The 22,850-nt window shown below is 44.5% G+C and overlaps 1 protein-coding gene across 1 annotated transcript in view; it reads left to right on the top strand.

Moving 5' to 3' along the window:
• Positions 1 to 22,850, top strand: part of Phactr1 (phosphatase and actin regulator 1) — a 276,311-nt gene that overhangs the window by 159,280 nt on the left and 94,181 nt on the right. Inside the window, exon 3 of the mRNA XM_052157236.1 lies at positions 11,669 to 11,749. Coding sequence (XP_052013196.1) covers positions 11,669 to 11,749 — 81 coding nt within the window. The remainder of the gene's footprint in view (positions 1 to 11,668; positions 11,750 to 22,850) is intronic.

Here is a 22,850-nt window from a genome sequence, read left to right as displayed (position 1 = left end):
TTTTCATTGGTGCAGTCTGATGGGTTCCACTGTGCACTGGCTTCACTGAGGTCACTTATGCTCAGGTATGCATTCCTACGCTGATCTTAGAAACGGCACACAAATATCCATCAGAAAAACCCTAAAATTACAAAAGATGAGCAAAACCTGGGCATTCATTTAAGGAACAATATCCTTCTTGCCGAGTCTCACTAACCATTGAGGAAGGACTGTCTATGAGGAGAACCTCCAGGAAAGCTGGGACACCTCCTCCCCACTGTGCTTCGTGTGTGTGTGTGTGTGTGTGTGTGTGTGTGTGTGTGTGTGTGTGTTGAGACGCCTGCTCTTTTTGTTAGCCATGTGTTTTTCAGTTTTCCTGGCTATGCTTAGAGTGTTTGAGTCATGAACCTTACATTTAAATATTCTGGGATTCTTCTTTTTCCCCCTGTGACAAGTGTCCTGTCTTGTTTTGTTTTTGTCAACTTGGCACAGGTTATGTTCCTCTGAGAAGAGGGAACCTCAATTAAGAAAATGTGACCATAAGCTTGGCCAGTGGGCAAACCTGTAGGGCATTTCCTTGATTGATTGGTTAATTGATGTGAAAGGGTCCAACCCACTATGGGTGGTGCCATCCCTCGGCTGGTGGTCCTGGAGTCTATAAGGAAACAGGCTGAGCAAGCCATGGGGGAGCAAGGCAGCAAGCAGCATGCCTTCATTGCCTCTGCATCAGTTCCTGACTCCAGGTTCCTGCCTCAAGTTCCTGCCTCAAGTTCCCTCAATAATTGTGATCCAAGATTGTAAGAAGAAAGAACCCCTTTTTTCCCCAAGCTGCATTTGGTCAGAGTAATTTGTGACAGCAATAGAAACCTGAACTAGGTTCTAAGACAATTTGCAAAGGTCAATTCCCCCCACCCCGTGCACATTAGTAATTCAGTTCTCCCTCTTGAAGAAAATGAGTCTTTGCCCTTACTGTTTGCATTATACGCTGATGAATTCATAAATGAGCTAGATAGCCAAGCCCCACTCTGTGTCCCTGTTAAAGCAGTGTGTCATACAAATGGAGAAAGGTGTGAGAGAAGAGACATGTTCACGGGCAGAATAGAAAGGGACATTGATGCTTTATCAGGACTTTTCCTTAAATTGAGAAGGAAATTTGAGTATATATTTAAACAATTTTAAAAGAAATCTAAATATCAGACTCTGTTGAACAAATCAAAGTCAAGTAAAAATGAAAGCAAAAACAAAAAATAAATTTGCACCTACTCCCCCCAAAAGTTCGTACTTCCCCAAAATGATAGATATACATGGCTTCCCTATTTAATATTTTTCAGATCTTTGAGAATAGCATAATAATAGTGTTATTCAAATTCTACTCTAGTTCTAGAGGAAGAGATGGCTCAGCCACCAAGAGTGCTCACTGCTCTTGCCAAGGACCTGAAATAAATTCCTAGCAGCCATATTGGATGGCTCACCGGTGCCTTTAACTCCAGCTCCAGGGGATACAGTGCTCTGTTCTGGCTTCTAGGCACCCACATGCATGCGTGTACACACACACACACACACACACACACATAAATAATAAACATAAAAGACTAGCTTGATATGGTAACACACCATAAAGATTTTTAAAAAATGGGTCAGTATCTCTCATTCTATAAACAAGAGAATCTTTCTGCAATATTCAGAAATGAATCTTTTATTATATATCTAAAGGAATGTTTATCGCTATTGCTTTGGCTTTAGCTTGGGAATATTCAGAATCAGTAGTGTTCAGTCTACCAATAGACAAGAGTGAATACATGAGGTCAGCTTGTAGGTGCAGATAAACATGTTCTGGAATTCAGCATCCATTTAACCTGTAAGCAAAGGAGAACTAGTAAGGAACCGCTAAGTCATGAGATCATTCCCTCTCAAGAAATAAATAAGAAAATTAACCCCACAGCAGATAGAAGATTTAACTGTAGAGCATTTAAAGATTCCTATGGAGACTTCAAAGAGGAGACACCAGGGCACCTAGACCAAGCAAAAACAGAAAAAATGTTAATAAGACACTTGAAGACTAAATGCAATAAGTGAAGCAGTCTCTCTTGCCTTCTCTCCTCAGGAGCATTCCCATTGTGCTGTGGCCTAAAAGTCGGTGTAGTTCAGAACCACGTGCCAGGTGTGGGAATGAACAGCACAGGGGAGAGTTCTCACCACCCACAGAGCAGGTGTTTGGCCTCCTAAATATGGGCTGTGTGTGTGTGTGTGTGTGTGTGTGTGTGTGTGTGTGTAGAGGGGGCAGAGGGTGATATATTTCCTCTGGACAGTGGGACTTTTTACTAAAATAAAATGCAATTTAAGCACCTTCAACCTATGGTGTGAATATCCCTCATGCCCTCACCAGATAATTCCTTGTGGAACTATCTCCTCTCAATTGTTTTGTTTTTGATTTTTCTTTTAATGGTGGACTCCAAGAAGAGTCCAGTCTGCTTTTCAAAGTCTTTCTTTCTCTAAAATTACTTAAATTCTGAAATGTTCTTAGCCCATACATGCAGCCTTGGGACAGATGGAGCAAAGACTAAGAGCGGCCCTTCTGTGACTTTGTTGGACCTGCTTGATGGAAGGACCAAGACAAGGCACACCATGGGTGGCATGTGTTCCTTTCCTGCCATCCATCTCCCCAAGACAGGAGTCAGTTTCCTAGGCAACTGTGATTTCATCGTGTGCCAGCTGAGCTTTTTATCCTCCTATTGCAAAGTTACAAAGAGAAGAAAAGTTAGTAAGAACATTCTTCCAATGTTTTCGTTTGGGGAAGTAAAACGCACATTTAAAACCTGAGTGAAGTACCCATATGTAATACATGAGAAGGCTATAAAGCAAACTCTGTGTAACTGCATCCCAAGCCACTGAAGTGAAATGCTACAGCCAGCCCTTGGAAGCTCTTCAGTGCGTCTTTCTAATATCAGTTCCCTTCCCCGTGAGTGGTGACCACTGTCCTTATTTTTATCATAAAGCACTTCCTTGCTTTGCTAAGTGGTTACCACCTTAGATCTGAGGCCAAATCCCATCTGTAGCTTTTGTCACCTTTTTGAGTTTCACACAAGTGGAGTCACATGTCCTTTGTCTAGCTTTCTTCACCCAACATTTCTTTTAAGACTCACTTACAAGAAGTGCTTTCTTCTTATTTTGAAAATGGCCAAACATATGAAAAGGTGAGAGGCTCTTATATCTATCTTCTAACAGTTACTAAACTTTTGGTGATGTATGATACTTGGTTTCTGAAGCTGTGTGTGTGTGTGTGTGTGTGTGTGTGTGTGTGTTGCATGTACACACCTGTGTGCAGGTTTTTGTATCCCTGAGTGCACACAGAGGCCAGAGGATACTTGGAGTGCTCTAGTTTGGCGCCCTCTGCCTTATTCCCTTGTGACTGAGTGCCTCACTAACCTGATTCGGCTGGCTTCCAGCAAGCCTCAGCAACCCTCCTGTCTCCATTCACCACAACTCTGAGGTCACAGGTGCTCATGTTTTATTTCATAGCTCCTGGCAATTTGAGCCCAGGTCCCCAAACCTGCTCAGCAAGCCCTCTTACCCACTAGGCCATCTTCCCAGTCCTCTTCTGCAACATTTAGATATAAATGACACACCTCTCATTATGCATCTCTAAAAACGTAAGAAATTTGTCGTATGTCTATAAGGAACATTTTCTTATGTAGCAAAGCTAGGAATAACTCTCGGTGAGCTCCAGCATCTTCCTAGCACTGTATTTGCCTCATTAGCTCCCAAATGCTTCTCCAGCTGGTCCCTTCCACTCACAGATATACTTAAACATCTATGAATAACATATTCTCAACCACATAGCTTACAATTTACCTATGTCTGTTAGCATTCTTTATATGCTCCACCCAGCAGTTACCTAGCAACAGCTAGGTAGGCCTGGCTTGCTATAAAAGGGACCAGTTGACCTCTCTGGCTCTCTCTGACTCTCTGCCCCTTTGTCCTTTTCTCTCCTTAACCCCTTTCTCCCTCTTTCTCTGCTCTTCCCACTCCCCTCCCTCTCTCCATGTGTTCTCTCTCTCTCTCTCTCTCTCTCTCTCTCTCTCTCTCTCTCTCTCTCCCTCTCCTTCTCCATCCCATCTCTTTCTCCTCCTCTACTCCTTTCTCAACTTCCCATCCCACACCCCCAAATAAACTCCATTCTGTACCCATAGTATGGCTAGTACCTTGAGGGGGCAAAGAGACAAACAGACCTGTTAGTGATGTCATCTAACATCAGTTAGGGCCAAACCAGGATTGGTAATGGGAAGATGCTCTGTGGTATTGGGTTACTTGAGGTTCAAGAACTCTATGCTTTTGCGTATTGGGGAAAGCCTCAGGGCTGAATGCATTGGTGAGCATCTGGCCTAGACTGCTCACTGCAGCTAAAGAGTTCTACTAACTTAGGCTTCCATCACAGCCACAGGCATTCATAGAGATAGGTGCTTGGTTACCTTCATCTTCCAGCTCAGACATGAAGGAAGACCTTGCCCCACTCCTGTGTGGTCCCAGTCATCTCTTAGTACATTTGAGGCACGGTTCTAGGACCCAAAGAGACCAAACCTAGTCTCTTATATCCGATGGAATGCTTTCACAGGTGGGTTTCTTGCTGTGCCCCTAACCTGACTGCTAGGTGACACACAATACCAACTGCAATGGAAATGCTATGGGGAATGGTGGTTATAGGGTATTGTTTAATTAATGGTAGCCAGGCCAGAAAAGGAGATCAGTCTGTAAAAGAAGAGGTGGGGGCTTGCTGGAAAGAAGAGTTTCAGTGATCAAGGGGATGGAAGAGAGAAAATGGGAGGCAAATATAATAGAAATTACATAAATGAGACTGTCAAAGAATAGGAAAACGGAGAGAGAAATGTCTGTACATGTTCAGTATAGGCACCATCTTTCTTGGCTTCTTTTTATCTGTGCTTGCATCTGTTGAGTAACTGATGAATGAGCTTGCGTTCGTTTGTTGAGTATCTATGGGCAACACTTCTCTGCGAGGTAGATTTTAGATTGTATAGATGAAGAGGAGTTAAATCTCACCACAAACAACAGGGAAAAAAAACAGTCTCTGGCCTTGTGGGCCATGAAGAACTGACCCAAGAAGTTATAACTTATAGACAACTATTTTTAATTAATAATAATAATAAGATGATGATGATGAAGAAGAAGAAGAGGAAGAGGAAGAGTAGGAGAAGAAGAAGAAGAAGAAGAAGAAGAAGAAGAAGAAGAAGAAGAAGAAGAAGAAGAAGAAGAAGAAGAAGAAGAAGAAGAAGAAGAAGAAGAAATATGGCAAGGCAAGTACAGAGGTTGGGTCACCAATGAGTTTTGTTCATACTCCTCTGGCACCTTCCCACCTAATAACAGCTGCAGGGGAATTCCCACCAGAGATGGGCCATCACGGCATGGGTCTCGTTCAGATTTCAAAGAAAGAAATATTGAACCCTAGACAATCAATCCAACGCATGTATTAGAGGAACATCCACAGTAAGCAAATGGCTCTTCACAAAGGAAGAGAGAGAAGAGGGTTGTTCTGCCTGGGTGTGCCTGCGGCCTCTGGTTTAGGGAACCCCTGCTCAAGACCAAGGCTAGTTTGTTTGGTATTTAGAGCAAGAATCTAGACAGTTTCTCAGTATGTGAGGACCATTCAGGTCTGATGGGAAATCCCTGCTGCTGACTGAGTCGTAGAACTGTCATGACACCATGTGACTGTTTAGAAAGAGACTGGAAGGAGAGTAAGAGGATGGCTGTCTTAGTCACTGTTCTACTGCTATGAAGAAACACCGGAGAGAAAGCATTTATTTGGAGGTTTGTTTACAGTTTGAGAGAGGGTTGGTCCATTATCACCAGGGCAGGGAACGTGATGGCACACATTGCACTGGAGAAGTATCCGAGAGCTTTACATCCTGATCTGCAGGCAGCAGGCAAAAAAGAGAGCCTGGGCCTACAGTGGGCTTTTGAAACCCCAAAGCAAGGCCACACCTAATCCTTCTGATCCTTTCAAACAGTTCCCCTCCCTGCTAACAAAGAATTCAAATATATGAGCCTGTGAGGAGCATTCTTATTCAAACTACTACAGCAGAGCTCACGGACTGGGAATTCTGCTAAAGTCGCTATTATAAAGCCATGAAATATAAATAAAAAATATATCGAATAAAAAAATAAAAATAAAAATGCTCTCCTTACACACACACACACACAAAATAAAATAAAGCCATGGCAAGGGCTGTAAGATCACACTGAGAGAACAGCAGCCACAACCTGGACCTTACTACATGAAAAGAACATTCACCCCTCATTTCCTGTATTGGGGTTTCTACATAGATTTAGTTTTCTGTCACTGTGACAAAACGCATGAGGAAAATCAATTGAAAGTCTGGCAAGGTTTGTTTTTCCTAAGCTGTCGCTCCCAGATTCAGAGTTTCTCAGTCCATTCCTTGGCCCAATCAGGGCTGTGGCAGAGCATCCCTGTATCATAGGCAATGTGTCATAACCCGAAGCTGCTTTGATCTCAGTGGTTCGGAAACAAACACAAAGAGGGGCTGTTCACATCCCAATGTCCCCTTCAAAGGTACATCCCAAACACCGAAGTCCTCCAAGTCCCACCTCCTACACACAGTCCATCACCTGCCCTTAGCATGATCAGTTGTTCGAGAAGCAAACTGTCAACCCATGAGCCCTGTGTTGTTTCATGATCCACCTATAACAGAAACATGTCCCACACTAGGCATGTTCATTCTGGAGATCACTTGGTCCAAGTCGACAAGCAAAGGTGTCTTTTTACATGCTAAATGAATGACTCAGTAAGGCCCTCCTTGGATAATCAATAATTGAAACTTTCTCCACTTAGTGGGCTCTTGGCAGAAATCTTTAGCTCTTTGCACCTAGATCTGATTTAGTGAGAGATAGGTTATTTGGTGTTTGTTCAGATCGCCTTTGGACTTGAATGACAGTTGAATGTGTTTATCATACCATGCTATCTAAAACCCGACCATATACCCACATGATCACATTTCTTTTTCTTCCTTTTTTCTTTTTTAGAATTTTTCTGTCTTATTAGCCATGCTGGAGATTAAACCCGGGGCTTTGTGCTGATTAGCATGTCACAGAGCTGCATTCCAAGCTTTTGAGACCCAAGTGTCACTATGTAGCCTAGGGTGACCTCAGACTCCTGCCTCTGCCTCCTGAGGGTAGAGATTACAGGTGTGCTTTATCTCAATGCCTGGTTGGTTGTTTTTGTTTGGGGATTTTCCTAAGCTGAGGCTATTGCAATCCTATTACCTTTGCTCATTATCCCCGGGGCTGGACAGGAAGTTGACGTGTGTTCAAGGTGCTGAAACTTCTGTTCTGTCACTCTCAGATTTCTTGCTTAAATCTTCCTTTCCCTGGAGCTAGACGATTCAAAAGGATCAAAGCTACAGATTTTAATTGCAAGTTGACTAATTTGGGGAACAGCGGTAGAAGAGGGTGCGTGACTGCTATGTGGTTCGTCACTTCCCAGTTGCTTCTCCCCTTAAATGTCTCTTCCCTCCAGAGTGTAATTTAAAGACAGTTGGACAGGGACTTCAACAGATATAGATTGTCCTCGAAGAGAAAAATATATATATAAACAGGTCTCCACTCTGATCCTCTTAGGACCAAAGAAGTTGTTCCACCATCAATACCGCCCCTCCCCCAAAAGTCTCAGGCCAGGCAGCAGGGGACAAGGCTTCAACACACACACACACACACACACACACACACACACACACACACGAGTCTATCACGCAGAGCTTCCTGCCTATCACCCCTGATAGCTCAGTATGCTTGGTAAACTTTTCTCGGAGGCATGAGAATTCCAGATTCATAGACAGCCAAGGTAGGATGCCAGCCAGGGGAGAGAGAGAAAGAGGCTACTGCCAGGGTGCAGGGCTTAAGCAACCCCTGGACCAAACCTAACACTTGCTGCTTTAAACAAGAAAGCAATCCCCAAAAGATTTGAAACACGGCTGACATCGGTTCTGAGAGCACATAGCAAACAGTCCTCTAAGAAACTACCTCAAGCTTCACAGTGAGAAAAGCCCTTCAGGACGCTCTCCTGGGGACCTAAACAACGAGGCTCAAAGTACCAGGTTTATCAAAAATAAATAAGTAAACAAACAAAATAATCCAAAACCAAATGAAGTGGTCCAGGGTAGATAGACTCCGAGAGGGACTGATAGCTTTAAAGTAAAAATAAAAAGACATGCACAGTACATGGTATTTTTTATAATGTCTTTTTACTCGTGTGTGTGTGTGTGTGTGTGTGTGTGTGTGTGTGTGTGTGTGTGTACCTACCACATGTGTGTGTGTGTGTGTGTGTGTGTGTGTGTGTGTGTACCTACCACATGTATGGGAGCCCCGAGGAGGCCAGAAGATGGCATCAGGTCCTCAAATCCCTTGAAACTGAAGTAATGGAAGCTCATGTGTGTCACCCATCGTGAGTGCTGGGAGCCAAACCTGGGACTCTGGAAGTGCTTTTAACCTCCGAGCTGTCTCTCTGCCCCTCTCCTACCCTCATTATCTAATTTTAGGACATTTACACCAAAGCATTCCCTGTGTGGTCCCTCAGACTTACACTGTTCTATGTGCTAATAAGAATGACTCCTACATTTTCAAATAAGTTCCCTTATTTTAATGTAAGTTCTGACTGATTTTATTTTTCCTCCATATAGAAATAATATCTGCTTGCAGGTTGTTGCCACCCAACTGACAAGAAGGATTTCTGTTTTCTTTTGTTTTACTGGCTCTGCTCCGTTCAGTTCTGCTTCCTACGTCCCAGAGACAAAGCCATCCAGATGGTCAGCTTGTCCCCAGGCCTCAACCCCTGTGCTTTGGGAGAGCATAGTGCATGTTACATGGTTCCTCCCCAGTGAGAGACTCCTTGTCTTTAAGTTTTCATTTCTCCCCTCTCCTTTTCTTGTTTTTGCTCCACCCAAAGCCAAGATTACCTGGTAAAGAAGGCTGGGCTAGCAGCCACGGTTGATGTAGGGGAAGCCATGTTTTCTCTTCATTGATCCAAAGCCCCATTTTGTAGTTCAGCGATAGGCCAGGTCTCAGGGCTGGAAGGGGTCCACTTACTGTACCAGATGGCTCACCTCGCTCACGCAGGAGCCATGATGTGCTTCACTTTGGCCTGGTTCAGCCTGAACTCACTTTGAAAGGACAGTTGATGGCGAGGTAAGAGGAGAGGCTTTGTGGCTAGCTCGTGAAAAGAGATCCTAGGGAAATGGCACCTTAGAAGGAAGAGTCATCTGGGGATAAAGTAGTGACGTCACTTCCTGTGCTGTTCAACCCCAAGCACAGGTGCCCTCAGGGAGGTGGGGATGGCTTAGCAGGTAATATACTGTACACATGAATGTAAGGACTTTCACAGGGATGCCCAGAACCTACATAAAGCCGGATGCAGTGGTACACACCTGTAATGCTAGCGCTTGTATATGGACAGGAGAATCAATCCATGGAGGCTCGCAAGTCTGTAGAACACTGAGGCACACAACAGGAGATCCTTCCTCAAACAAGGTGAAGGGCAAGGACTGATACCTGAGGTTATCCAAGCATTCCCTCCCTCTCCCTCCCTCTCCCTCCCTCTCCCTCCCTCTCACTTTTTCTCCATCTCTCTCCCTCCCTCTCCCTCCCTCTCCCTCCCTCTCTTCCTCCCTCCCTCTCCCCCACTTCCTCACTCTCAGAAGCACACAAGATTTTAAAGAGAAACTGACTTCCCTTTGTTAAAGTCTTACTGCTTCCATATACCATATAAATATCTTCACAGCAGTATGATGTCCTAGGGAGAAGACAGAAACATTGGGATCTCTACCCTCGTGCTGTGTGTCTCTGAGCAGTTCAGTGTCGGCAGGCCTCAGACGCCAGGGAACAGCTCTGGTTCGCCTCTCCATGTAGCTCGCCTGTAGGATAGGAGTGATCTCAGAACCAGAGTAAGGGTCACGTCAATGGCATTAACTTTCCACCCTTCTCAAATGCTGTGTCCTTGTGAGCACAGAGTTCTGAACCAGCAAATGAATGAGGAATTTACAGAATAAATAAGCCAACTCTTCCTGAGGTGTCACCTTCACTTGCAAATTGGTGGTGGGTAGAAGAGAATAATTTCTCATTTAGAATATATATATATATATATATATATATATATACACACTATACTATATATACACACTATATATGTATATTTATATATATACATATATACATATATACATATATACATATATACATATACATATATACATATATACATATATACATATATACATATGTAGTGTGTATATATATGTATATTATATATAGAGAATATATATTCTATACTATACACATATATATGTGTATAGTATAGAATCTACATTAAGGTTATTAAAAATAATGTTGGGGATTAAAACCAGAGCACGCTACATGCTAAAGAAGTGCTCTACCAAAATACATTATCAGAGAGTGTGAGCCCAGCTATGCCTGGCAAGAACCCAGCAAGCTTTATATCAAAATCCAGGTGCTCAGGTCCTACTGAAGACTTGTGACACCACATTGGCTGGTGTGTGTGGTGGAGGCGGGCAAAGGGATTTGACTGATGTCCCAGAGAGCTCAGGCTTCCACCAAGGCTTTATGTCTTGCCCACTAGTTCTAATTCTACGTGCTGCTGAAGTGTGCATGTGTATCTGCCCAGCTAATCCGTAGGTGGCTTTGCATAACAGAGCTCCCCTGTTCTGTCACTTGCATGTCCCCACCCCCATAACTAGCTATACTCCTGAAGGGTGTCCAAAGTGCTCACACTAACAGGAGCCATTGAAATGGCTCCTCCTCCCTCCCCTGTGTTTACCAGAAACCAAAGCAAGGCACAGGTGCTGAAGGGACTTCTGTCCCTCCGCAGGCTCCAGGCATCCCTCCTATGGGCCCTTTGTGTCTATTTCCCCTTCGCTGGTCTTCATTACACCCACTCCCTCTCCAGCTCCACCCACCACACATCTGGCTCAGCTGGAGGAGCACCTGGTTTGGGAAAAGTTCTTTCCTCCTGTGGCTTTGCCCACGTGTAGCTGTTCCCTGAAAGTTATCCACCCCCCCTCAGATCGTCCCCTGGAGAACCTGGGGACTGTGCCAACACAGAGTGCTTTTCAAGAGATAAATATCCAAATGTGTACCTCAACTGATACTTTTTTACACTGGAAAAGCAAGGAGATCCTCAGTGAAACATCTCTACTCTGAGGCAGATCACTGAAATGCCAGCCTGTCTGTGGGGAACAGCCACATTCAAGGGCACACCTCTAACCTAGAGGCTGAGCAGAGGTTGAACGGTTGGCTCCGAGTCCTGGTCCCTTTATTCAGTAGCCACATGGCTGACAAAACACTACACGTCTTCCTGCTGAGGCATCCGGCCTAAGTCAGAGTCAGAAGCCAGAAGTCAGATTCGATAAGTACACCTGCCTGAGAGATGACTCAAAGAGTATTTTGAAAAGCTAAAAATAACCTGGACACATGTCTTTTCTGAGTGTTAAAAGATCAACTGGTGTGTTATTAGCTTACCATTAACAAAGCATAACTCACGGGCTCTTTCAGTAGATCACAGGATCTGTTAACATGTAGATCCTTCCCGGGTGAGGAGAAAGGTGATGCTTAACTTACCATTCACACTTGCCTCTCTGGCTCTTCCTTGCAGCTCTGGAGAGGAAGATATCGATGAGGCAGAGCAGAGAGGAGCTGATCAAGCGAGGGGTCTTGAAGGAGATCTACGATAAAGGTAAGAGGCTAGCTGCTAGCCACAGGCCCAGGACCCGGCAAGCTGGTCCTATTCATTTTTGGTTTATCAAGATTTTACATATAAAACCTGCTGATTCTGCAGGGAAGGGAAGAGAGAACATAGCAGAGGGTACTAAAGACATCAACACTGGATAAAAAGAATATGGCACTACCCAAATCAACGAGAGAGAGAGAGAGAGAGAGAGAGAGAGAGAGAGAGAGAGAGAGAGAGAGAGAGACTGAGACAAATGTAATTGCCCGTGTTTGTGTGAACTCTGGGAGTTCCCAAAACAAATATTTAAAAGTCATAACTCAATAGGATTTACTTAGCAGATTTTTCTCTCTCTCTCTCTCTTGGAACCTTGAAATGTCTCTCTGCAACAGGAAGAAATATAAAATGGAAAGAGTATAGCCAGACAAAGGAGATGAAGGACCGCATAGTAACACTGTTCCCTAATAGCTCTGATATTCCATGTTGAGTCTGTTTGCATAGAGCTCTTCCCCTACTCCTCTGTCTTCCCTTTCACCTCCCCCTCTTCATCCTCTCACTCTGATGACACTGTTCCTCTCAGGGTTGTAGGTGAGACAGCCGGCTGCTGCTCTTGTCTGCTCTTCAGTAGTAATCTGGGTCACATCTGTGTACGGTTGCAGTTGGTGTTACTGGAGAAACCAGACCATGAAATATTTGACCTCACGGGTTCACCCCAAAGTGCTTCTATGAGTAGGGTGCCGCAGTCAGCCGTTGCGAATTTTGTGGGTCTCCTCCAAGCCCTGTGGGCTCCAGTAAGTAAAGGCAGCGTGTATTTCTGAGGCCTGGTGCACCTCTCTAATTTCTCTGACACAGCTGCCTTTGCTTCATTAAACACGAAGCCTTACTCCTTGTCTTAGGGTTACTATTGCTATGATCTGATGCCATGACCAAAGCGACTCAGGGAGGAAAGGGTTTATTTGGCTTACACTTCCATATCACTGTTCATCATCTCAGGGCAGGAACTCAGAGGCAGAGCTGATGCAGAGGCCGTGGAGGGGTGCTGCTTACTGGCTTGTTCCTCACTGCTTGTTCAGCCTGCATTCTTGTAGAGCCCAGGACCACCATTGCGGGGATGAACCCACCCACAATGAACTGGGACCTCCATCCCCCATCAATTACTAATTAAGAAAATGCCCTACAGGCTTGCCTGCAGCCCAATCTTATGGAGGCATTTTCTCAATTGAGGTTCCCTCCTCTGAAAGGATTTTAGCTTGTGTCAAGTTGGCATAAAAGTATCCAGCACACTCTCTATGCCTTGTCACCTCATCCATTACCATTATGAGCCTTCTCAGCAGTAGGTTTGAAATGTTTCATCAAAGCACAAATTGACAATAGAAAGTAGAAAATGTCACACACACACACACACACACACACACACAAACACACACACACCATAGCCCTGCCCTGGTGACAAGAGACACCAGAGGGATATGACACTTTACTCTTTCAAACAAGGCTAAGTACCTGAGCTTCCTGGGGCCCAGAGTCCCTAAAGTGAGATACATTATCCACTTCTACCTGGAGGAGGGTGAACAGAACACATCTTCTCTCCAGGGGTAGAGATCCTTCATTTTGTCAGTTTTCTCCAAAGCGGCACTTTCTATACAGTTCCCAAATGCTGCCGGGTATTAACGTTCATCAGCACAATTTACCACAAGTTCCTCTCCACATCCACTCCCCAGGAGAGGCAGCAGATGTCTGTCTGCAGGTGTAATGTTAGATATACACTGCGAGGGCTTGACCACCATGCCCACAGCCCAAGATGGCTCCGATGCAGTTAATCAGTTCTTCCTGTCCCCTCTCTTCCTTTCTCTCCTGCAACCTTCCCATCTCTGTCTGTAAACACCTCAGACACATACTGAAGCAGAGAACACTTTCCACTGTAGCTACCTGGATTAAGAGTAGGTACTGCCCATGTGGCATCCAGACTTCCTCAAAGGGACTGCAGATGTTTGAAGCAGAAATCGTGTTTTGTATGGAAAGAAGCAGAAGGCTGTAGGCATGGGGTCTGCCAGAGCCACATCAGTGGACAGGAGTCAAGTGCGAGGAATGCCAGGGTCATAGGTGTGTCTCCACAGGATGGTACAGGGTGACATAGGACACGCACTCAGTAAGTGTGGCTTAATGGAAAGGCTCAGTCTAGCTCTCTGTCACTGGGCACAAGAACTGTTTTAGCTTCATCTTTACAGTTTGTGTTGTCTTCTCATTCTGCCTGTTGACCAAATGTCCTCGCTGACTGGAAACTCCAGGACAGCAGGAGCTTCAGAAGGCTACTGCCAGAGCCTCCAAGCTTCTAATGTCAGACAGAGAACAGACTCTCCAAAATGACTATTACTTCTGTGATGGTAGAGACAGAAAAGACAGAAGACTGACAGACAGAATGACAGGCAGGTAAAGTGAAACAGACAAAGAGACAGATAAACAGAAAGGCTGGATATAGGCAGACATACCTGGAAACATATATGCACATGAATGCAAACATGAAAATACTCCAGCTGAGCATGGTGATGCATTCCCATTGTCTCAGCACTTGGGAAATAGAAGCAGGAAAGTTAGGAGTTCAAGGCCAGCTTTTCCATAGAACCTAGAGAAAGTCCACCTCAAGCTATATATAACCTTATCTAAATATAATAATAATGATAATAATAATATTAGTAAACTCCACTGAGCACATAGTAGTCTGTGTTTGCTATGGCCTATTCGATTAAATTATTTATCTTAATTTATGACTTTATTGTATTGCATCATGTGATCAGTAGGAGTGTCAAGCCTAAATTACATTATCTGGATCCAGTTATAACCCCAGCTAAGTGCACTGTTGCATACTGGAATCCAAGCTACCTTCTTCACTTTGATTAATTTCCTTAACTTTTATGTCTCTCTGTGGATAATATTGTGGATAATATTGTTGGAGTATTGACTGTATGAGACAATATGAATTAGAACCTTGGTAATACACAAATCCTCAAAAAAATTAGCACATTCTTATTACAGCCTCCCCATCACCATATCTCACACTGTTTCAAGCCCTTTCTACCTTCACAGAGATGAATATTGTGCCACGTGAGACACAACACACACATCTCCTTACCCAGATTGGAATCCCACAATAGACCACAGTAACAATTACAAGTCTTTAACTTAGTAAACCAAGGAAGGGTTTTGGTTTGGTTTGATTTGATTTGGTTTGGTTTGGTCTGGTTTTTGAGTTCTTCATAGGAAGATACATGACGGATTACTTACAGGGATGGCTCAAAGGCAGTTGCATCACTGAAAAGCCCAGCCTGGATGACGGGCACGGACGCTGACTCACAAAATCTGCACCCCTAGAGCTGTCTAAATAACTGTCGGGCAGCCGGACAGTTCAGAGCCCTCCTCCAGGCAGCTGTCCTGGGGAGTCTCCTCACCCAGCAGTTTTCACTCTTTCCATAATCTTCAGCTATTCACTGCTTCCATAACCTTGAGGTGAGGCTCCAGTATATCTTATAGGTTTTCACTTTCCCAGACCCATGAAGAGCACTTACTCTCTGAGTCTCATGAATACCCTACCTCCTCCCTACAGAGAGGGATTCAATTCAGAGGAAACAGGCAGGTAAAGTGAAACAGACAAAGAGACAGATAGACAGAAAGGCTGGTAATATTGTCAATAGGCCCAGGAATCAGGAAGGGTAGATGTCTCAAGGACTGGGGAGGGGGAGCTCAGGCTGTGCAAGCATGGGGATCTGAGTTCAGATCCCCAGTATGCATGCACTCCTGTAACCCTAACCCTGGGAGAAGGGGAGGAAAAGGTGAATCACTGGGGCTCGCTGGCCATCCAGCCTAGTCATAGAAGAAATGGAATTCAAGCTCTAAGGTCAGGGAGGGACTCTCCATCCTCCTTTCATCTCCATATGAGCATGCACAGGCACACACACACACACACACACACACACACACACAAGCTCATTTTTTAAAATAGGACTCTCAAATGTATCTGGCAATCACCTCATGAAATGCATTGGAAATGGGGTTCAGTTATTCAATGGCTCATACTTTTTTATTGATTTTCCAATGAATCAAAACTCATCTTCCAAGCAAACTTCATCTCAGAGTTTAAAAATCTAAGTAAATAGCTAACACAAGGCCATCTGTGAAACAAACATGGGAAACTATATAAAAGAGAACTTGTAGATTCTATAACTCACACAGCATTGAGGTTATAAAATTGTAAGGTCTTTTGCTTTACATTTTCCAAATTTTCTATGTTTTGCTTTATTGGCTGTAATTGTTTTATAAAGAATGCATTGTGACTATTAACATGTCCCAGTGACACTCTAAATCTTAGCCAATTTGCTTCATGATGTGTGCGCACATGTGTGCATATGCATGAATATGTTTATATTTGAATCTATGTTCCACATATGAAAGACAATTTGCAGTGTTTGTCATTTTAGATGTGACTTATTTCGTTAACATGATTTCTAGTTCTGTCTACTTTTCCCTGGGACAGAGGGTTAAGGAGGTTATGGAACCCATGTGACATAGAAGCAAATCAGGGACTATTTGGAAGAAAGAAGATCAGCAAGAAGGGGACAACATAATGAATCCCATAACTTTGAATGCTAACATAAAAATCAGTTAAACTAATTAGTAAGCATGCTAAGCTAACCAATAGTGAAAAATAATCTGTAGTTAGGCTTCTTTTGATTTATTCCCTATTTTCTTAGCTTATTATTTTACACGAGATTTGAATTCAAACAAACTAAAGTCTGATGAAACAGTTCTCCTAGATACACTCATTCATTCATTCGTTCATTCATTCATTCTTGGGCTGATGAGCATTTAGATGTAGGTACTTGTTTGAGGGGTGGGCTGCAGTGCTGATGGATAAGGCAAAACTTCTCTGGGTTCATAGTGATGCTGAGCAGTAAGGCATCAGAAGGAAGTCGCGCAGCAGGGCAAGAAGATAAAGTGGGGTGGGGGAGGGGCGTGGTTTTGGATGAGGAGATACTGGAGAACCTGTGGCATTTTTTACAAGACTTGTTGTTGGACTTGTCCTCTGTTCTGTGGTTGCCCCAATGATCTTTAGAAAATAGGTACAGTACTGTACGGCTCATTGTCTGTCATGGTTCCTCACTCCACTCAGAGAAATTCTAACTTCCTGTACACCCTAGAATCATGCTCAATCTGCCCTCTGACCCCTAACATTTATCTCCCTCCCATAGGTCCCTCCCTTGAACCCCACATAGACATACTTTGAAGTTCCATTGACCAACCCCTCCCCAGAGCCTTCTTTCCTTAGCTATGTTAGCTCCTCATTTAAGATTTGGCTCAGTGTCATCTTCTCAATAAAACACACTCCATGATCGACCATTTTCCCAAGTTCTTAACCCTCTTTCCTTACTCAACAGCCTTCTTTCCTTCTCATGCCAGGATCAACCCCACCATTTTCCCATGTTCATGGCTCCCTTTCCTTACTCAGCAGTCTTCTGTAAACAGTCTTCTGAGAGGCAGGCAGATTTCTGAGTTCGAGGCAGGCCTGCTCTACAGAGTGAGTTCCAGGACAGCCAGGGATACACAGAGAAACCCTGTCTCAAAAAAACAAAAAACAAAACAAACAAACAAACAAAAACACAGTCTTCTGGAGGGTTCTGTAAATTGCTTGCTAATCTGATTAATGCTGCCATGTCTACTACTCCTTGTTGACAATGAGTACCTCTAGACAGAATAGGGCATCTTTTTTCCCCAGAGATGTAGCCCACGTGCCCCCAACAGTGCCTGGCACATAGTTTATGGTTGGTAGAAGCTGCTTGAAAAAATAATAAAAGTAAGCATGGGGCTCATCTGCATAGTCACATAATATCAGTTCACCCAGGACTCCTGCGAACACTAGCCCTCCTTCTTTAATCCTTCTGTTTGGTCCATGAAATGGGATTGACAGTTATTTAAATAGGTAAACTTGTGCCTTGTATTTTCTAGATCTTGACATCAGTCCCTTATTTTTGGATATTGTCAGTGCCATAGGGGTAAACTATTTAAATATAGAGTAGTAGACTGAAGATGGCCCTGTCAGTCAAGTGCTTGCCTTGTAAGCATGTGGACCTGACTTTGATCTCCAGACCCCATATGAAAAAGAAAGGTATGATAGTATACACTTATGGTTCCAGCACTGGGAAGTCAGAGGCAGACAGCTCCCTTGGGCTCCCTTGGCCAGTCCAGTCTGCTTGGTGAATTCTAGACCAGTGAGAGACCCTGTCTCAAAACAAAGTAGACATTGCATGAAAATGGCCCTCAAAGTTGTCCTGTGCCCTCTATATGTAACATGTGCATGCGCATGTATGCATGCATACACACACACACACATACACACATCCATACTCACATACACCTGATACACCTGCATACACATGAACACACACACAGTGAGAGAGAGGGGGGGGGCTGTTTGTTCACTAGTAAAACAGTGACTCTATTTCTCATGTTAAGCAAGACACTCAATTAGCTTAGCCCTGGCTCCAGTGGTCAGTCCAAAACAGAAACACAGAAGCTGATATGGATGTGGTCTTAAATGTTCTCACCAAGTCCATGTGTTGGCTTGAATCCAGATGCCAGTGCTACTGGGAGATGGTAGAACCTTGGAGATGGGGCATAGCAGGAGGAAGTGGGGTCACGGAAGGGTGGCATTTAGGGGGTCTATGAGGTTTGTTTACTTAGAGCTGTAATCTCTCTCTGAGGTCCAGCTTATCCAGAATTCCCAATCTACCTGCCTTCGCCTCCCAACTAATGAGTTATAGGCTGACCACATCTGGCTCTTTAAAGGGCATTCTGTAATCCCAACCACTTCTTCTCCGTCTGCCCGTTCCCTAGCCAGCCCGAGGTGAGCAGCTTTGTAATCTGGCATGTCCCTCTTCCCCCCTCCCCCACCAAAATATGTTTCCTTGCCACAAACCCAGAGCCATACCAGTGGAAGGAAACCTCTGAACCCTGAGAGCCAAATATGCCTTTCCTCCTTAAGGTGGATTTTCTTGGTGTTTTGCGGCAGTAGAAAGCTGACTAGCCCACTTACATCACCCCCAGTGAGCGCAGACTCCTAATGGTCTCGACAAGAACACCTGCCACTCGCTAGGAACTTACAGGAACTCTGGGAGGCTCTGCGCCTTGGCAAGTAGAGGACCTCAAAAACATTGCAACTAGAAGCTAGTCAAGTAATGCAGTTAGGACAGCATGGGATTTGCAGAATGCAAGTCACACACCAGCACCAGTGGTCACTGAGTCTCTTATTACCACTTGACTTGCATCATGTAGAATGAGATTATTTAACTCCCATTAATGTGTTCCCTGTGAGAAGGAAAGAGAGAGAGAAAGAAGGAAAAGGGGGGAGAGGAAAGGATGGGGAGAGTCCAGCTCTCTGCCCCTGAATGACGTGGCATCCAGCCTGCATTGTCAGACAGGCCTGCCCCTTTCTTGTAGCAGGCTACGATGACATAATTGAGGCTACCACGGCTCAGCCAGAAAGATTTGTCATCCCTGGGGACAAGGATCCCACACGGAGGGAAAAGGAGGTCAAGAGGATGTGTCAGCTTCCAGGAAAGAATAGGAATGATGAGGAGCCCGTGAGCAACACGGCTTTCCAGAATGTGCTAGAATTTGAGATAACATTTTACACCAAATAATAATAAAATACATCAGGCTGAGGGTTTGTGTTGTTGCTGTTTTCTGTTGTTCTCTTCTGATTTTGTTGGGGTCTGGGTTTGGGGGGAGGGGAATGTTGTTTGTTTTTTGTCCTTATTCAGGTGACAAAAATCTTTGGAACAGTGGTTCTCAACCTTCCTAATGATGTGACCCTTTAATATAGTTCCTCATGTTGTGGTGGCCCCAATCATAAAATTATCTTTGTTGCTACTTAATAACTGTATTTTTCTACCATTGTGAATCATAATGTAAACGTCTGGTATGCAGGATAGCTGATGTGTGACCCCTGAAAGGGCTTGTGACCCACAGATTGAGAACCAGGACTTTGGAAGCTGTTGCTTCATGCAAAAAAAAAAAAAAAAAAAAAAAAAAAGAAGCTCTCAAAATGGATATTTTTCACCCCCACCTCCTGCCTCCAGCCTGATATTTAAATTAAAAGGTCATCATCTTTTCAAAATGGGAACTAATAAAAGTCCTCCTCTGTATTGCAGGAGACAAACATTGGCTGTGGCGTTCTGAAATCCCTTTATTTATTTGGTACCCCAGGTGCAAGGACTTTTAAAGTCCTCAGCTTGTGGGAAATGTTTTTCACAGCCTTTACCAGGCCCTGCGGTTTGTCCTATGTCAGCTACACTGATGCCAGGCTTACAAATGGCACCTACCTACGGGAAGCTGAGGTCTGTAGCGACTGTGTGAAAGGGCAGATAGAGCATTTGCTCTCAGGAATCACAGCCTAAAACCAAGTACAGCCGCTCGGGACGTCTTAGGATGCATCTGTTTGTGCTTGCTCGCTTGGGGTGGGGGGAGAAGGGGGGGGGGTCTGGTAAACAAAATCCACCCATTAAAATGATACAAGACATTGCATCGAATGTGCACAAGAAACTGTTTAAAGGATAAAGAGGACAAAGAAATATTGTAATTAAAAATTCCCTTAAGCTGGAGCTGGAGAGGTCGCATGAATGGTTAAGACGGCACATTGCTCTTCTAGAGGACCTGAGATTGGCTCCCAGCAGCCGTGTGCTCACAGGTGACTTAACTGCAGCTCAAAGAGAAATCCCACAGGTTTACCCTGACTCCACCTTCTGTAAAGAATAACCATGCCCTTTGCTGGCCTCTGCACACACACACACACACACACACACACACACACACAGAGTAAATCTCCTCTTAGGCAACACCATATTTTCAGAAGAAAACACTGCCCAAGCTAGGAGAGTAAATGAGTTAGTGTTATTCTTTAGTATGAATCACCAATGAGTGCACTCTGTCTATTATGGATTGGTTAACCATATTGTCATGTTGGGGGCATTGTGCTAGGCATTATACTAGGATACAGAAGTACTCGTAAGATCGGACATGCTCCCTGGCTAACCCTACTTACAGCCATGGTGGTCGACACAGTAGAGGACTGGCACAGTGAGGAAAGTAATTAACTTTCACACAGCCCAGCACATGGAAGTGTTACTCCACAGACCAGGGACTCTTGTGAGGCACCTTGCAAAAAGGAGTGCTTGGGGATGCTGAAGGGGGAGGGGGGAATCCTCCTAGAGAAGGTGTGAAGGGGAGAGGGCGGCTTAAGGTGAAATCCCAGCACAGCTAGACGTACCATGTTGAGAAAATGAAATAAGAATTAATGTCCTCAAGGCCAGACCAGTCAGAAGGACAGATTGGTGTCTAGCCCAGTTGTCATCAGAGAGGTTTCAACCCAGCAACTGATGAAAACAGATGCAGAGGCCCATAGCCAAACATTAGGCAGAGCTTGGGGAGACCTGTGGAAGGTGGAAAGAAGGGACTGTAGGAGCCATAGGGGTCAAGGACACCACAAAGAAACCAGCAGAAGCTCACGGAGACTGACTAGGACTGACGGAGGCCCTCTGTACATGTTACAGTTGTGTTGTTTAATGTTCTTGTAGGACTCCCAACAGTGGGAGCAGGGGCTGTCTCTAACTCTGTTGCCTGCCTTTGGGACCCTTTCCTCCTACTGAGTTGCCTTGTCCAGCCTTAATAGGAGAGGAGGTGCCTACTCTTACTGCAACTCGATATGCCGTGGCTGGTTGGTATCTATCAAGTCATCTCTTTCCTGAAGAGAAACAGAGAAGGAGTTGATGGGTGGGGAGGGAAGATGGAGGGAGAGGGACTGGGAGGAGAGGAAGGAGGGGAAACTGTGGTCAGGATGTAAGATAAATAAAATTAAAATAAGTTTTAAAAAAGAATTAATGTCTTCCTGCCTGCCCAGTAAGGAGTCAGCCAGGTCACATCAGCTGGAGCACTGTGCTCTGTCTATGCCTGTTTCCCTAAGGGCATCTGGGGAGCTTTAGGAGAGCCTCCCAGACCGTCAGATTGATGGCCTCATCGTTCATCCTGAAGAAGAGGATGACTAGGAGATAGTCCAAGCGGTGAGTCAGGGAGGCCAGTCACCATAATGATGGGGATTCAGAGGACATGGTAGTGGGTGGAAAGAGTCATAGGCATGAGAGAGACATCAGGCTAGAGAGTTATAAGAGATGAGGTCAGAAGGACCCTTGAACCATTTAGACTTGGGGCAGTGTGAAGGAAGAAGAAGAAAGGGGTGAAGGTAACAGAGTGGGCAGGTACAGGGACAATTCACGGAGCTGGAAACCAAGAGAAGTGAATTTAAAATATATAATATCACAGTTATTGGCTTCTCTGACTGAGATTTATAGCTGCCTAAATAGAGTGTCAGACAAATACTAAGCTACAAAGTGAGGTCTAGCCTGGATGTAGTTTGGATATGTGTGTGTGTGTGTGTGTGTGTGTGTGTGTGTACACAAACATATACATATGATTACTTTTTTTATTGCTGTGATGAAATACTTGGCAAAAGCCACTTAAGAAAACATTCTTCTGGTTCATGGCTTGAGGGCACAGCCCATCATGGTGGGGAATACCTGGCAGCCAGTGTGCCTGTGGTGGCAGAAACACTTAGTGCCTGGCCCCCAGCCTGCTCCATTGAGGCCGCTCAGTGGCCTCCTCATGTCCTTGATAGTGCAATAGAGATGATGGACCATTAAACTCTATCCTGGGCCCAGCTTGTTCTTGTGTGGAGTGTTTAGAGGATTAAGGGAATGTCCAATTTGAGCTAATTATGTCTTCACTTGCCTAAAATAGAAGTTAGCAGCTATGAGCTATGGCCTCCTCCACACGAGCCTTGTCCTGCTCTTCGTTCTCCTTTGATGTGCTGTGGATTCCCGGTTCTTCTTCATATACACCTCTCTATCACACCTAGGGAGAGCTGGGCTTCATTATAAGGTTTCAGGAACTCCTCCAAAGGCTGTGTCTCCTGTATAGTCTTACAGTCACAACCTCCATCATCACGCAGAACACATCACCTTCCCAGGGATCCTAGCTTTTCGCCATGGAAATATCCCAAGAGTAGATT

The sequence above is a fragment of the Apodemus sylvaticus genome, chromosome 14, assembly GCF_947179515.1.
Source record: "Apodemus sylvaticus chromosome 14, mApoSyl1.1, whole genome shotgun sequence".
Classification (NCBI taxonomy): Eukaryota; Metazoa; Chordata; class Mammalia; order Rodentia; family Muridae; genus Apodemus; species Apodemus sylvaticus.
This window is presented reverse-complemented; position numbering and strand designations above follow the sequence as displayed.